This window comes from Bombus fervidus, chromosome 13, assembly GCF_041682495.2.
Source record: "Bombus fervidus isolate BK054 chromosome 13, iyBomFerv1, whole genome shotgun sequence".
Taxonomy (NCBI): domain Eukaryota; kingdom Metazoa; phylum Arthropoda; class Insecta; order Hymenoptera; family Apidae; genus Bombus; species Bombus fervidus.
The window spans coordinates 2,330,129-2,345,532 of record NC_091529.1 but is presented as its reverse complement, the minus strand read 5'-3'; the positions used below and the strand labels follow the sequence as shown (position 1 = coordinate 2,345,532).

The following is a 15,404-nucleotide window of genomic DNA, read 5'->3' as shown; positions in this document are numbered from 1 at the left end:
TGTTCTAAAATTTTTGAACTGGATCTCTACTTTATTCGCATTCAATGCAAACGAAATATACCAATTCTCTAGAATTCTATTTTCCTTGATAGTTGATCAGATACGATCCCACATTACGAACAGCTAACACGGAAATTCTGTACTTAGGATTCACATAGTTTATTAATAATCACCCCAAAATTGCGGACAACTGTGTCATGGCGTTCTTGTCTCCAATTGTGAGCCTCCTGATCTTGCGAATACTGTTCAGACACGAGTATAATAACTTCTTCGTGGCGTCCCAAAATAATCTTGTTTCGTCTACTGAGAAAAGACCATTCTCCATGGGCCTCAGAAGGTCGATCGCTAATTTATTGAAGACAGTAAAGTTTAACGGATGTTCTTGGTGGATCCTTGAATATTCTATCCATTGAGCTAGCGTCACGTTTCTGGCTAGTAAACCACGTTGAGCACTGTGCTGAAGAAGAAGAACTTCCGCTGGCGCTGACCATCGACCGCACCAACAGTATTTCTCTATTTTCTGGGTCTCTATTTCGTATAACAATAGCACCCTGATCAGGTGTCTGTACTCTTGTGCGGCCACCTGTGCATTGTGCTCGGCGCTGAAAGCCAGCCTTAGTTTTACTACACCACGTCGTTTTGATTTGTTCTTCTTCTCGAGGGAATACCACATTGTGTGGCCTGTTGTTGGTATGTCCTGATATTGAACGAGAAATCAGTCTTAGTAGATTCATAGTTTGTTAATGCACTAATAAGAATTGATATGTTATGAAAAATTCATCTGTAGTAGACTTTAATGTAAATTATCTGAAGAATCTTCTAAGGAATGTAATAGTTCTATGAAACGAAATAGTTCTTGATCTGTGATTAAACGAAGATTAAAAGCTTCTTACGATTTGAATTCTAGTTAACATTTTTTTAGCGAGTAGTTTCTGATTTAAAAAAGAAAGTAAGTAAAACTCCTATATAAACTACTGATAATTAAACTAGATTTTTAGTGATAAATCAGATGATGAATTTAAGCAAACTTAGAGTAGAAGTTAAATAATGACAGGGATGTTTGATTACTTTATATACCTTCAAAGGTATCCTACAGCGACCGATGAATTCGTTATCATGGCAACCAGTAGTGGCAGTAACTGCGATTTCCTTCGCTAGTTTTACCAGTCCTCGAACACCCTTCACATCTTTTACTTTACTCATTTTCTCAGGAACTGTTTCAGCAGCGTCAAAGTCCCTTTAAATCGAGGAATAAAAAGATAATATCTAAACATGTTGTTAAGAAATTTTACTCCAATTATAGTCTTCGATATGAACTTACCACACTTCTAGATACAGTACGTCGTTTTCTGGGTCCTCTAGAGGGCTACAAGAAATCATGATTGAAGTTATATTACAATTTATGCATTACAGTGCCGAAATTTAATCTAATAGATTCTAACACCTTATATTATATTTCACCCAAATTTAATATGGTATACTTTATTGGCCTATGAATTAAAATTCAGCACTATTTCAAATATTTGATTATTTACTCATGAAAATAATGATAATAATGTAATATGTATTAGATAATGCTAATATTAATTTAATTATTATAATACGTGACTAGCATCCAACTTCTCAAAAAAGGAATTACGTATATCCGCAAGATTATTTATTATAAAAAATGGAATGAATAATCGTAAATTTCTAGTATTTTTAATAAATAGGTAAATTATGGTAAATTTTAATAAATAATATTCGTAACACCATTATTTTTCTACTCTTCCAATGTATGCCTTCTGGACGATTCATATAAGGAAAAAAGTATAATTCTTGTCAAACAATATTTTCTCAAACTTCGCTTTAAACAAACATACGTCTGTCAACTCACAGTTCGAAGTGTTCCTCCCACACTGGGCTCAGTGTGGATGTTTTCACGGCAGTGTTGTATCTCCTCGTGGGAGCAGATTCGAGGTACAGAGCGCAAAAAGGGTCGCTTTTACCATTAGAATCTTTCGACACAAGTTCTTTGGCTTCGATCACTTCGACGTTCAAATGCATTTCTGGTGGCTATATAAATTATAAATAATTGACTTACAATTTTATAATTTGTTGAAATATTGACACGTAGAATTGGCGATGAAATTTTTACCTCCATGTTTTTCGTCTCGTGCAAAACCCTCTCGTGCATATCATTGTCGACTTTGAACGCATTTTGAAGGTAATTCAACAGAGTTTCCAATTCACACTCTTTAGAAACGTCGTAACCGACTTGATGTTGGGTCATAAACACCAAAGCAGCATAGAGCTCCTCAATCTACAGATAATATCAAACGTTCTAAACTAAGGTCAAAGATATAAATATTAACAGAGGAGTGAGCGGGACACAATATTTTAATATCTAGATACTCGGTACAAAAAGATAAAATGTGACTTCTTCTTCCCTTGTGGTATAATCATTGTATATAACAATAGTAAAAAATTCTTTTACTAAACATTGATAATATTCGTTTTGTCCCTATTACTGTCACTAAATGGCATAATTATAGACATTCTTTAACACTTAATACATGATTGTCCATTGCAGCTGACATATGTAATGTCATATTATCTATAATATTCCACAAAACATAGCACTGATACGTGAATGAAACTACATATTACACAATCTAATAAAATGGGACACATTTCTATCGAATCTTTTGTAAAAAATAAATTAATAAGTTACACAAGTATTTACTTAGTTCTGTAAATATAAGGGCAATTACTTCTCAAACGTATCGTAAACATCTGCAAATAACCTTCAATTGATTTACAAATGTTGATAATTAAATAATGTGAGAACAATGTGCAATCGATTTACGTCACACATAATTGTACCATCTGCTAGTCACAAGACGCGTTGATAAGAGACAGCGAGGAGATTTTAGCTGCTAGTCGTTTGTCGAAGCGTCGCTCGTGGCACGATATACTCACAGTTCAAAGTTCTTCAGCCGGAGCATTAAACGCATGCTTCAATCGAGCAAATGATTGGCAACGAACAGATACGTATTGTGTGAACAATTTTGTTTACTTTTTTATTAGTGGCACCTTCAAATTCAGATATAGTGAAGTAATGAACTGCGCAGAAGTTCAAAGCCACTTTATTTTCACCATTCTTCTTTTTACATGCAGAGAAAATTATTTCTCCTTTTACGTAATGAATTAAAAATCCAGCTGTTTAATTGAACAAATATATTATGTAATAAAATTTATAGGAAGATTTGCAAGATTGTGAACTTTGCAAAATTTAAAGCTTCTTATTGCTTCTAAAAAGTTTTTATTCTACGTTATGATATTTATTAAGATTTACAAAATTGCGAGACTCGTACAAGTTTACAGATCCTCGTTGTAAGTTGAAAGTTTTTCATACTTGAAAGTTGTTTGTTGCAAATTAGCGTGGATTTCACATTTCGCTAATTGATATAAAAATATATTGTATAAGATTATCGTTGACCTTTATTGACATGAAATTATACTTATGTACCTATTTATTTGTATTACACCACTTTTATTATAATTATCTGTGTGTGATATATTTTTTTAGTATATCAAGTTAGTAATTCTACTGTCAAACATTATGAAATTTGTATGATACATTATATCATATCAACCACAAAATTTTCAATACGTATGACATATCACCATCGTATTTAATATTTCTATCAATAAACCGAAATCTTCACCGAATAGACTCACCGTCATAGCCTGGAGCAGAGTATTGGTTCTGCGCTCGATTTCCGCTTTGGGCACGCCACGGAAAGTGTTCCTTCCCCGATTCAGCGTGGCCACCCCCAGGGGTGGGTTGGTGCTCACCATTTTTTTATTTTTCAGCACTATACTATCTCATCTCGTTAAACTTCACTTCTAGATAACTTTCAAAGAACAAAACCAATATCACGTATCACGACATGCTACACTTTTATACATTCAACATCTGATGTAAACATTGATTCGTCCGAGCTTTCTGTGCACCTTCTGTTCGAAGAAAATCTTTCATTCATTGCCACGACCAACTGTCAAGGTTTCCTCCTAAACGATGTCGAAACACGATTTCGAAAGAACGAACAAACTGTCAGCCAAGAACAATATAGTTTATACACTGACACTCGATCGAGACCTCACTTCCTCTTATTGACACTTTCATCTTTGAATTAGAATGACCACTCGCTGTGCAGATGGTATAGATTTATAATCACGTACAGACTGGAATAAGGTACAGATGAATATTATAAACAGACTACGGATATTTATGCATTTACAGGGAATTTGAAAGTGCAGACGTGTACAGAACATGCAAAATATATTTTATATATGCATATATAAAATATTCGATTTATTATGAAATTCTTGTGACGTTACATTACGTTATAATTTATAACGAAAGTTTTTTAATATGTAAGTTCCGAAAATCTTGCAATCTTGTAAAATTCTAATGCCCAGTCGTAACGTGGGACGCGAGCTTGTTCAATTTTTAATAATAAATCTGTTATGATATTCAGTAGGCTCAAATTTAGATTCAATTTCTTCAATGAAATGAAAATATGAAATTGCGTATAAATATGCAGTTTAATAATTATATGTAAATGATCGAAAAATGACGAAATATTTACTATTCCATTTTGGGTTGAGATAATTTTGGTAGAATAGGAGGGTCGATACGGATGTTCGAGGATCGGCGAAGTTTCGAAAGTGCTGCGCACACGACGAGTATCGAACTGCTCTAAAAAGCAAGAATCATAGCGTATGCTAGTACATTGTTGGCCGATGATGAACTTCGACGACCGCGACCTTTGTTATCGGTGCTACGTATGTTTATTCGGGCGCGCTTATGCAGTATGCATAATCGAAAAGGAGTATCTAGTCCAACTTACGAGAACGTGGACGTTGTTTGAAGAAAGGCAAAGATAATATAGAAGTATAGATAATGGAATATCAATGGCCTTTTTGTGTTTAGAAGATTTTGCAAATCCGAATTTATCGAATTTATTAATACTTGCTAAATGGCTGAGATAAATAAACAGCATAATATATATTGATAAAATTAATTACTTGAAAAACGAAATCGTGGACCATTAACGAACATTGACGAAGACTTCGAAGCATAAAATTTGTATTATCTCCTTGTCTTTGAAAGATTTTGCAAACATAGGACCAGTAAATAGTAAGAGAAATAAGTATTATAAACAATGAAATAAAAAAAAATATGTACTCATTGAATTGAGATAGATTCCTTCCTATTCTCTCGAAGTCGGTATAACAAAATTCGATTATTCGCTGGAAATTAACTAAACAGATAGATAGATAGTTTTATTTCAATCTAGTGGCCTTAAAATAGATCTTAATTTACAAATTTTTGGAGATTATCTGTATACCAGCAGTTTGGTTTCGAAATCAAAAATTAATTTGGATAGTTTTAGGATTTAGTTTTAGTTATATGATGAAATTTATGGAGGAACTCTGTGATGTTTCTCACGGCATTGACCTAATTTCAGTATGTAGAGCGGCTAAATTTGTCCATTTAATTAATTACTCAGCGAAATGGAGAGTTACAAATGCACCTTCCTGTTTAGAAAGTGGTTCAGAAGTGGTATGACCAGACAAAAGAATAATTAAAACTTGTGCTGAATAACGATGGTCGCCTTGAATTTAAATCTCAGTCTATACATAATTTATTGTTATTTCTATTGTTATTTCTATTGTTATTTCTATTGTTATTTCTATTGTTATTTCTAACTTCTAAATGTATCATTCATGAACTTTCTATCAATGTTCTATGAAATCTCGATGAATTCTTTATGAAACTGTTCATCATCAATCATAATTCATTCATTCATTAATCATAAAAAGGACATTCAATGTTCTTCTAATCTCATTTCAATACATGTTTCATATTTTTGAAATATTTTATATTTTTTTATATTTAACACAGCTAATTTATATTTATTCTTCAATAAGCCGTCTGTATAATCAAATGGAGTTACTTATAGAAGACTTTATATATTTTTAGTGTTATTTCAAGTAACTTATTTCAATAAATCGTTCTATATCTTTAGAACTGATTCATACTCGAAAAGTGAATATCAGAATCTTTCAGTCTTTGAAATTTTTCTATTTGTTTATTTTATAAGATTTCTACTTAATCTGCCAGATACCATTTTTATAATAATCCAATTAAATTTATTTCTTATAAAGGACTATTATAAAACTATTTATTAAATTTCAGCCCAAGAAAGTTATTCCAAAAAATTGTTCCATATGTGTAGTTCAACTAATTCATATTTAATAATTCGATATTACAAACTTTCAGCTTAATTTATATTTAATCTTCGATGGATCATTGCCAGGCAATCGTATTTATTATTTATAGAAAGCTATTGTTGTTATTTCAAGCATTATTAGGAATTACCTTAAAATTAACCATTTAGAATGCGATAAACAAAAACAGTTTCTACCACGGAGAGTTAATAATTTTTATCAGTATTTCTCGCTAAGTTTATATTTAATCTTCACCTCATCATTCTCAGTCCGCAATCCGGTAACGCAGAATCTACTCTGATACCACTTATATTCCACATTTTTCTGGATTTTCCATTGCGTAAGCATCACTTGTAAATCATTCGTTCTGCTCGTCTTGTAGCAGACAAATTTCTAAGGTTACTCTTTTTTTAGCGCGTTCCTCTCGATCGACCTCTTGAAAAGAACGTCGTCAACGTGACGACTTCTGACCAAAATAGTTGTTTCTCCTTTGCTACTTACAGAGAATCGTTCATCGTGACAGTTTCAAAATCTTTTTCAATCATCAAATTGAATTATCTAACTTCTTCTTCAATGTAGTAAAAAGACTTGGTAAATCGACCAAGATACTTCGTCGTTGGCTTAAACAGAGAAGAGTCTCTTTGAAACTGATTATATCTAATGAAACGGAGGAATATATGAGAAAGATAGAAAATCCGTTTGGACCAGCGACTCACTGAGAATCAGAAAAACTGGGCCATAGCCTTTAACATCGTCGCATACTAGTGGTTGCCAAGACCGATTGACTCTGACAATGAGATTCCATTTATTTGTACGCGTTTTGTGGTTCGCCTAACATTGGCCCTTTTGGCTTGATCGAGCCTTAGAGAGGGAATAATATTTGTTTTACTGACTTAGATGCTATTGATTGATGATATTATATGCTATTTGCGGATTAAATATCTCTGTATAATATGTAGTTAAATATATTTGAATATATTTAATAACATACATAATATTTCCGTTTTTATCTCTAAAGTAAATCAACTATACGAATACTTTTGACTCTTTGTATCTCAAAATCCAATTAAACATATACAGGTAAAGGACGATATTCAGAGGATGTAGAGCGCTCTAATCGTGTTCGTAAGAATACAAATTTACATAAAAATCCACAGTTTAACTATAACGTTACGCAGTTTGAAAGACGTTACAAGAAAATTTCAACATATTTAGATAATATAAATTCGATTGATACGATTAAAATTTTGCTGGGATCACAGAACGAATCCAGGAGGTCATCGACAGAAGTCAATTATTAAGTAGAAAGGAAGAGCAATTTCCTTTCCCATTCAAATTACAATTCAATCTGAAACGGAACAAAGATGCACGACATTTGCTCGCGGTCTCACATTTCTTTCGCCCATTTCTCTATGCCGTGCACGGCGGCAATTTAAATACCGAAGATCTGGCGTACTCATTGGTCGCTCGGTTAACTGCCTGACCAATGGAAAACGCGAAAACAAGACAATGAATCTGCACAAAGGGAAACTATGCCGTATCCTGTTTGAGGCGACCCACGGGACAAGTGCAACCACAATGCGTATTCGTGTGTTCGCACAATTGCGCCCAATGAAAATTGATATACCACGGCAATTAGCTCATTGACCGGAGGAGGCACGCGTAGATAGCCTACGACGCCGACGTCGACGTTCCCGTCCTTCGTGGCCAGGCCCGATTTTCACGATGCATTATGCAAGTTCGTCTAAATTCGACCGCCCACGTACCAGCCGGATTTATTTTGCTACGGGAACAGGAATTAATTTCGGAGACGGATGCCTCTACGACGTTTCGCTGAGCCATGAATGATTTTTATTGCTATCTAATGTTGGCGGAATGTTACGAATTATCGTTAATTACAAAGATTTTTCAGAGAATGTTAACAATTTTGAGCGCAGAAATGAATAAGAATTCGCGTAAAGCATTTTGGTAAATTGAATCGCGCTCGTTTCGCCAAATCGCGAATGATTTTTGTTGCTAACGTTGGTGGAATGTTATCGTTAATTCCAAAGATTTTTTAGAGAAATTTTAACAATTTTTAAAGCAGAGACGAATGAGAATTCATGTAAAGCGTTCTGGTAAATCGAATCGCGCTCGTTTCGCCGAACTGTGAATAATTTTTGTTCCTCAAAGGCGGTGGAAAGTTTAAGGCAATCTTTAATTGCAAAGATTTTCCAGAGAAGCTTCGGAAATTTTGAAAACGGTAGAAAATAAGAATTCGTGTAAAGTTTTGGCAAACTGAATCGACTTCGTGTTGCATCGAATCGGGTTTATTTTTTGATGCTATTGCATGTTTCGAAAATATACACTGTCCGTGGAAAGCTTGACCTCAGCATGAATTTAAAAAAAAAGGTATACAAAACATTCAGCAGAAGCTTTTAAAACAGTTGTCGATTGACAACGAATTACAAATTTACGTATTAAAGGTTCTTGATCGTCGACATCAAAGTTATTACGCGTTTGAGCAAACGGCCAAAAAGTTCACTGAGAAATTGGAAATTTTCTGACAGCGAAAAAAATGTACTTTGAGCTACATGGAATTGAGTTTAGTCTGAGATTTCACTGATCTTCTAATTATAACATGAACATTTCAAGATACATATATATATAAATATCTAGAATCTACCGAAAGATCTTCTAACTATGATTATTTTTCATTCAATTTTTGCAAACCATACAATTTAAACGAAACGTACTTATAATTTTCTCCACTTTAATTAATTCGAAATCGTGTTATTTGTGCTGCAATAAATTTTTAGACATTTTAAACGCTTTATGTCAACAACGTATGAAATACGATGTTCTTTAAGGTCTATGTCTTGGAAAATTTTTTTACGAACATTTCTATACAGAATGAAGCTATGTTACTGATAGTTTGCCAATTTTTGAAGACACAGCAAAATGCAATTGATCAACCCAGTTTTCTCGCTAGGTTTGATTTATTTTTATGATTGCCCCCTGACTTTCGATGAGCGGGCTTATGCGCCTTAATTACCAACATATAAGACTCTGTCGAATAGCCAATTGCCACACAATACCAATTTATCCTCTCGAGCGGAAACCACGATCACCACATCTCGATTCTCAACAAATCCCATCAACCTTCGATCCCGTTGCTTCCTGTTACCTGACAAATTTCTACCACCGCGCGTTTCACACCGATCGAACGATAATTTCAATAATTCTTATTTAAATTTTTATTTATTTATATTTATTTAAAATTTTAGAAGCGAGAAGAGGGGCAGAATTTTGGATATTTCATTTCGGAGTACTTTTCCACACACTGAGACGATACAAAGTCCACACCACAGTTTCTTTCATTGTTCTTTACACACGTTTTACTCTATTGGCGGATTACGATACATCCTTATAATGTTTGGTCATTTTGTGTTACACTTTTCAAATAGAGGCACCCAGTACTTCCGTGATGGTAGGTCCAGACGGAAGTATACGGACAGGACAATCGTGGTAGCTCGTCAACTAGAAAGGAGCTTGACGAAGGCGAGTAGCACACTGCCAGGAATAGATGGACGGACAGATCGGAGTCGTCGTCGACAACGTCGACGATTCAACTAGCGTCACACACTGGCTACGCTACAAAACCAGAGTCGCGTTTCAAATTGAGCTTAACTGTTAATTGAGCTTAGAGGATAACACCCTACCGGTTGTACTACCGTTCCATTCTATCGGTGAAATAATATTACGCAATCATTCACGTTACCTGTTCTTCCCCTTTAATCTTCCGTTTCGAATGATTTTGTCGGAAATCGAACGATTAAAATGATTATACATTTAGATAACAGTTTCTTAGATAATATTTCTTAGATAACATTGGTGGAATCAGAAAATTATTTTACTGCGGTATGGGATAAAATTAGAGAAGGATCATTGTAGTAGACTGTATATAATTTTCAGCAGGCTATATATAAATATTCTACGAAAAATTGAAGGAGAAAGTAAGAAATATTACGAAAAGTTAGGAAAAAGTTTAAAAATTAATGGAAGTTGGAAGAATACGAGAAAAATTATGGAATATTGGGGAAAACAATTAAGGAAAACTTGTCGAAGAAACTGAAGAAATTTTCTTGAATGGACTATGCGAATTGTTTATTGCAGAAATTATCAATGCTTCTGAAGGAATTCTGATATTTTTGAAAAATTCGGCTAATCCAAATCCGTGTTAATAATTCGATGAATTGATCCTTTGAAATTGGATCAAGTTCAAGATTAAACTTAGGGAATAAGTGAAACAGTATATTATGAAACCCTAATTAAAGAAATATGTATAGCAATGTCACTCAAAGATTCAAGTAGCGGAATCCGTGAAATAAATTTCATAGTCTGTCCTTTCATAAATTGGATAGTCACGATCATTCAGCAATTACGGATTAAATTGCGAATTAAGAGATACGTAAAAATTATTATAGTATAAAAGTAGTATTGAATACAAATACAAGCATAGTTCTATTTTTACACACCATAGTAAAACTAACAAAATGGTGGAGATGAAACATAATAAGTCGCTAGAGTCCAAAGTAAGAAATAGGATAAAATGAAGTTAATTCTAATAATTGTTCAACTAAAAGTAAAAATAATATAATAAAATGTATCCTATGGAGTACTACAAGATGAAATAACTCTACTACCTTCATAAGAACGTTATAGTACTCACATATTTCTCGTCGAGCCGAAGGGAAACTGGCCAATCGTATATCCCCAGTCGCATTATTCTCAACACGGAAATTGAGATATAATCGAGGGTGCGCTAATATTTCAGGTAACCTGAAAGTTATCACATTTTCAGGCGACCAAAATGTTGCTCGTGCCAGGACACGTAACTTGTTCGGACATTCGATTCGAACTGGGACCTTTGTGGGATCAATATCGTCTTGTTACCACCCTACGATGCAATATGCCGGCGGCATGATTCAGTCATCAATATCCAGTATTGAGATAAATAAAGAATACAATGATATTCGAGCGTAGTTACAGAATATTTGATTAAAATACTATAAACATTGTAACAATAGGACGAAGATTGAAAGAAAATTGAAAAAACAGAAATTCGGTTCTTTGAAAGATTCGATTTTTTAGAGGGAAATTTTTAGAATTCTATCACACAAAAGCAACAAAATTAATTTAAGCAAAACGTTACCTATCGAGAATAATTTGATTGAAATCCATGTTAAGAATTAAGTTTTTTAAATTAAGTAATCTATTTCTATTTCTCAGATTTATTATTTATTAGTCTAAAGCTCTATTTGTCAAGTAATTTTGGATTGGAATTCACTTCAAAGATCAATTTTTTATTAAACATAACATTTTAAGTTAAACGAAAAATAAATTTTAGCAGAACAGGTTACTTGCCGAACCATGTAATTAAAATTCGTTTTAGGGATTAATTGCTTATCGGTAAATTAAATCGAAAATTAAATCCAAGATTAATACCATCAGGTTACAATGCTCTTCACTATGTATGCATTATATTTGATCATTATTTCAAGATACTTTCCCACGACTTTTCTCCATCTGTTTCCCATAACTTCCCACAGAGCATTCTATAAACCAAGCAAATGACGATAAACAGACCACTCGTATTCGTATTGGCGTAGATAAGTCTATCAGAGTATTTTAAGCGGGTCGATGAGGCGTCGAGCGTTCCATTCGCGGAAGTCATTGATATTTCGAGTTATTCGGTGGCTCTCGAAATTTCAGCAAGCCAAGAAAAGAAACACTCGAAATTCGAGATGTGGCGGACATTTAACATCCGCCATTTAAATCAACAGACGGATAAACGAAAAAATGAAAGATTTTATGACCGATTCGCAAGGAAGAGTACACTGTGGTTACGTATGTTTTCAAAGTCAGAGATTTCGAAGTAAATGAAATTCTGAAAATTAAAAGACTCGATAAAATTCTTGGAGGAATTAGAAGAAACTTAAAGCGATTTTGTGTTTGATTAAATAATCGAATCTTAAGTGAAGAGAGAAACAACGTTTCTTTAGGTTGCACACGATTCTTCAGGAAACTTCGATAGAAACGCGCGTCAATTGTCTTAAAATATATATTTTGTATTGTAAAATACAGTGATCTTAAATCTTATCATTTAAAATAAAATAATAATAAAGAATTGTTGATAATTTCAAATACGGCGAAATGCAATAGAAATTTTTCGAAAAGTTCGGCAGGAATAATTAGAACCTTTTAACAAAATTATCATGTATGGTAACAATTTAAATTTGTCTAAAAATTCGATAGAAATGTATCTCATATCAATGATCATAGTAAAAAAAACAAATTGATAATAAGTAATGTCCGGTAACTTAAAATACACTGAAAAAAATAAAAGTGGTATATAACTCACGTTCCATCCCATAGATTCAGCTAAGAAATTCGTGGCATGCTCATTTTCGTCCCTGTCGCTGTCAGTCTCCAAAAGTGCATCGACAGGCTCCTCGATGCTACCTTCTTCACTGAAATTGTCCTCTTCCTCTCCCGTTTCCTGAACCTCATCTTTCTTCTTTGGAAGCGGTCCTTCCTCCTGTTCCTGCGTCCGAACCTTCTCAGCCAATAATGTCCCAAGATTTTCGAAGAAACCGCCATCGGTCTCTTGTATTCTGTACATACGTATTAAGAAACAAGGAAATTAATTGTAGAAGATAATACTAAAAATTGTATCTAAATGTTTATATCAACCCTTTTTACTCTGAGAAGTTTTTGTTGCATCAATCAACGATTTCAGCATTATTTTATAGTAGCGCCGATTAAAGTCAGAAAAAATTTCGTATAAAGGAAATTATGAATTTTTGTAAATTTTTTTGTGTTAAATAATAGCTTTCTTTTCTTTTTCCAATTTTTATGAGTGAAAAAGAAATCGGATAAAAATTTTTATTGTATCAATTTAGTAGCGCTAGTAAAGTATAAAGGATCAATGTTCCATTGAAGCAAATGCAATGTTTGCGTTAATCGTTTAAAATATTGCATGATAATATAAAGGAAAACATTGCGGTTAACAGGTGGAATATTAAGAATAAGTTGCAAGAAGCTAGTGGTGAATGATGAAAGCAAATGCCTTATTTAATACCACGTTAATTATGATGCGACGCAACTCCTGTTTTCTTCGTCTCTGACCGATTTCGCTAAGTGTGCTAAAAAACGAACTATTTGAAACCACCGACTGCATAATAGCTCATTTTTTACGACCAATGTGAACATTTACATTTTTTATTCTTCTTCGTAAAAAATTATTTTATTATTCTTTGGCAATTTATGAGGAATTCGTGTTTTCGTAAATATTATAACTTATATCTAACAGAAAAATTGTACCGTTTATAGAATAACCTAATACCTCGTGAAAATCATATTATAGGACTTATTGATGTTTAATGTGTTTCGTACCACGTAAATAAGCATTATCAGAAAATCAATAATTGTATAACTCAAGAAAGATAAATATGCATACTATCAGTCATAGTCATGCGATTATGACTTATAGATAAGTCACAGATTTTATAGAAAAATAATGAAACCTTGCAGTGTCTACACATATTTTGGAAAGCAGCTACGCTGAATTCTACTATACAAATCAAGTAAAGTCCATTTAGTAGACTATACTTCAGAGCTGGACATAAAAAGTGACTATGACTTCAAATAAATAATTATATTCTAACTTCTTAAATTTTATGGAATATTAATGATTCGACATTTGACCAATAGTGTGTATGTATATGTTTCAGAATTTTGCTAAGAAAAAGCATGTAAGTAAATTTTTGTAAAATTTCGCAATTGAAAAGAAAAAGTATACAGTTCTGTCGCATAGTACACTCTCGTTACTTAAGCAACGAACAACACAATTCACCTTTTATGAATGAAGTTGAACGCAGCGAATTTCCAATAGAATCTGCCTACGGTGACCGGTTTCGTTTCCGGTTTTTGCGACATTCGAGCCGCGGCGATCGCGTAGTAAGGATGCGTCTCGTCCAGCTTTTGGAAGTGTGCCATTTTTCGACTCTCTTTCCTTCGGAAGAAAAACACAAATTCTCCATTTCACACGTGCTTCATGAAATAACACTGACGATTCATGAAACGCTTTAATTGTTTTTGGCTGACTGGTTGACAATTTTTATATGTTTGACAGTTATGAGCAATTCCCACTTGAAACAATCGAAAAATCGATTCAACACACGCATACTAATTATTTTACGAGAGTTTGTATTTGATTTAGTAAGAAACCAATCAATACGTGAAATAAACTGTTTCTTAGAAAATAATTTTACTTTTATGAAATAATTTATCCAAGTGTTTATGCTTCCATGTATCATTTCTCAATGGTTTCTGTGCCATTAAGGAATTATCGAAGAGTCATAATGGGAAGATGGATAAATTCGTATCATGGTCGTGTATACGAAAAGTATATTCAGATAGTTCGATCAGACTGTGCGTCCAACGATATTTGATAATGTACTTACATTCTTATTTCCTTTTTTGCAAATGAATATTTATATTTCCTGCTTCACAAATTTTTGTATTCTATAATATTATATCTCACTTTGTTAAACAATTAATTTCACAATTTAAATTTATATTCGAAATTATTTAATTTTTAATCATAAAATTATATTCTCAATTATTTAATTATTAACTATAAAATTGAAATTCAGAATTATTTTATTTTAAATTATAGAATTTTATTGAAAATTATATAATTATGATAATCGCCAAACGTAATTTCCAGAAAAATATCCTAAAATCCTTCACCGAAGAATAAACATAAATGTTTTAATAATTCTGTGATTTTATAGTAATATTTGTTAAACTTCACTGCACGTAATATTTGAATGATCTGCGCGGTTAATTTATCATAATGTATGATAAATGCTCACTTCACTGTTAGACCTGCTATTAGTAGAACGGTATACTTGCAGGAGAATGAGACGTCGATGTAAAATGTGTCAGTCGGAGCATGTCTGACAACAAACTGCCGGAGGACTTCAGGCGAACTAGAGAAGAAGGAAGTAGATATCGTGCAATATCAACATCAATGGTATATCAAACTTTCCCATAATTCAAGCGCGTCAGATATC

The 15,404-nt window shown here is 33.1% G+C and overlaps 2 protein-coding genes across 16 annotated transcripts in view; one reads left to right on the top strand and one right to left on the bottom strand.

Moving 5' to 3' along the window:
• Positions 1-15,404, bottom strand: part of Stac (C2 and C2B_Munc13-like domain-containing protein staccato) — a 38,854-nt gene that overhangs the window by 7,187 nt on the left and 16,263 nt on the right. For 3 of the 14 annotated variants that reach the window (XM_072015954.1, XM_072015955.1, XM_072015958.1), the window contains exons 2-8: positions 14,180-14,338; positions 12,686-12,938; positions 2,138-2,302; positions 1,877-2,055; positions 1,322-1,366; positions 1,078-1,237; positions 174-697 (exon numbers count right to left, since the gene is read on the bottom strand). In XM_072015954.1, the coding sequence (XP_071872055.1) occupies positions 174-697; positions 1,078-1,237; positions 1,322-1,366; positions 1,877-2,055; positions 2,138-2,302; positions 12,686-12,938; positions 14,180-14,338 (1,485 nt within the window). Of the gene's footprint in view, positions 1-173; positions 698-1,077; positions 1,238-1,321; positions 1,367-1,876; positions 2,056-2,137; positions 2,303-3,723; positions 5,673-9,423; positions 9,549-12,685; positions 12,939-14,179; positions 14,339-14,789; positions 14,811-15,203; positions 15,350-15,404 lie in introns of those variants that run through there. The other 11 variants (XM_072015960.1, XM_072015957.1, XM_072015961.1 and 8 more) reach the window with 9 other exon arrangements.
• LOC139993855 (uncharacterized) overlaps positions 1-15,404 on the top strand; it is a 241,424-nt gene that overhangs the window by 215,713 nt on the left and 10,307 nt on the right. The gene's annotated exons all lie outside the window — the stretch shown is intronic.